Source organism: Cynoglossus semilaevis, chromosome 9 (assembly GCF_000523025.1).
Source record: "Cynoglossus semilaevis isolate Cse_v1.0 chromosome 9, Cse_v1.0, whole genome shotgun sequence".
Lineage (NCBI taxonomy): Eukaryota > Metazoa > Chordata > Actinopteri > Pleuronectiformes > Cynoglossidae > Cynoglossus > Cynoglossus semilaevis.
In genome coordinates, this window is record NC_024315.1 from 4,604,451 (window position 1) to 4,606,360 (window position 1,910).

Below are 1,910 nucleotides of genomic sequence, written 5' to 3' on the forward strand. Positions count from 1 at the left end.
CACACACACACACGCACACACACATGGAGCATTTAGCACTTGAAGCAGGGCGTTCTTTCCCAGACTGTTATCATTGGTCTAGCATTTAGCACTTGAAGCAGGGCATTCTTTCCCAGACTGTTATCATTGGTCTGACAGGGAGAGAGTTGTGGATCATGGCTGACACGTTGTGTCAGGTCACACTCCTGCAGCCCACCATCATAAGTCATGCTCTTATAGTTACTTTACACTCCATGAAACAGCTGCCTGGCCATTTGTGTGTGTGTGCATGGTGACTCCTGCATCCCTGAAAGGAGGAAGAGGAGGAGGGTGAGGAGGAGGAAGAGTGTGTGTGTGTGTGTGTGTGTGTGTGTTGACACGGGAAGGAAACGAAGGAAATGTGTTCCTACAACGTGACTGCATTCAAAGGCTGAAAACCATCATTTGGGGTTTGAATTCATTCCAGCCTCTCTCTCTCTCTCTCTCTCTCTCCACATTTCTCGCTACATGCGAGCAACCGTCTGGGGGAATAGTGTGATGCAACAGCGCCCCCCAGTGACGCAAGGCGCACCGTCCTTCCCCTTACCTTCGGTGTCACAAAGCGTGGCTGCTGCGGTTTTGCGGTCGCGGGGCTTTTTCTCCTCCTTCTTCGGAGTCCGTCAGATGAACGTGGCGTGTTGTTGGTGCCGTGGAGCCAAGGCGCGTGCACGCGGCTTCCACCGTGACCACACCGTTTACTGGCATTTTGGTTCCTTCTCACTGCGTCAGTGAACCCAGAGGAAAAGTGTTGAAACTTGATCTGGACGGAGAAAAACAAACAAACAAACAGTCAGTCAGACAAACAGTCAGTCAGACAAACAGTCAGTCAGTTAATTTGTGCGTGTTGTTAATTCCGCTGCAGCTTCTCTGCTGCTCAGACTTGTTGAATTCCACCGTGTTCAATAGGATAACGCGCTCCTACACACGCGGCTGCGGCTGTTGTTGTTACTGCTGTTGTTACTGCTGTTGTTACTGTTGTTGTTACTGCTGCTGCTGCTCAGTCTTTGTTACCTTCTCTTTAGAGTTATTTCAGTGCCGGTCAAACCATGTTGATCAATCACTGCAGAACGGCCTGGTTTTAATGAGACAACCCTCTGCCCTGATGCCTTGCTCAAAGTGCTAATTGACTATGGTTCATGGTTGTGACGATCGTTGAAGGTTACCCTTTAGTTAAGCTGGTTAAACCTTCCCTGGGACCAGAGCAGACCTGCTGGGGGTCAGGACTGTGGTCCCTGGACGTCACTGTCATCAACTCCAGACTAAAGACTGCAGTTATTTTTAGCACTGACTCCAAATATTTTCATAAATTATTAGGTAGAGTTGAAATGAATGAATGAGAAGTCCCACAGAGCTGTGAGATCAGGACGGTGACTGGATCGATGATCAACATCCAGGACGGCTCGGCTCGGTGGTCGGTGGTCCTGGTCAGTGTCGGTCAGTGTCGGTCAGTGTTGAGTTAAAATAATTATACAGACTCAGGCTGGTAAGGATGGATTATCCGCCCTTTTCAGCTCCCTGTAGGACGTGGTCTCAGTACAACTGCTCAGAATCTGTGGCCCTCACGGGGCCGCGAACCACACTGAACCTCAGGCTCTGGGGTTTAAGGTTCAGATTAACACCGAGGAGGGTTAGGGTTCGAAATGGTTCGGAGTCAAGAAGAGGTTGTTGGAGGCTGTGTGTGTGTGTGTGTGTGAGTTAAAAACAGCCTGTGGCTCCCGAGCGCATATTCCACCCACGACCCCCCCCCCCAACCGGGGTATGTAGGGCATGCAGCAGGTTGTGTGTCGGGGCTCGGACGACGCTCGGAGCCCGGAGAGGAGCGCGCGCACACACACACACACACACACACCAGCCGTCAAAGCTCCACTTCAGCAGGGCACGGACGCAGTGCG

At 51.4% G+C, this 1,910-nt stretch overlaps 1 protein-coding gene across 1 annotated transcript in view; it reads right to left on the reverse strand.

Annotated features, from left to right (window-relative positions):
• The window catches only part of grin2ab (glutamate receptor, ionotropic, N-methyl D-aspartate 2A, b), a 59,233-nt gene that overhangs the window by 55,104 nt on the left and 2,219 nt on the right, over window positions 1–1,910 (reverse strand). The window contains exon 2 of the mRNA XM_025058460.1: window positions 566–778. Coding sequence (XP_024914228.1) covers window positions 566–778 — 213 coding nt within the window. The remainder of the gene's footprint in view (window positions 1–565; window positions 779–1,910) is intronic.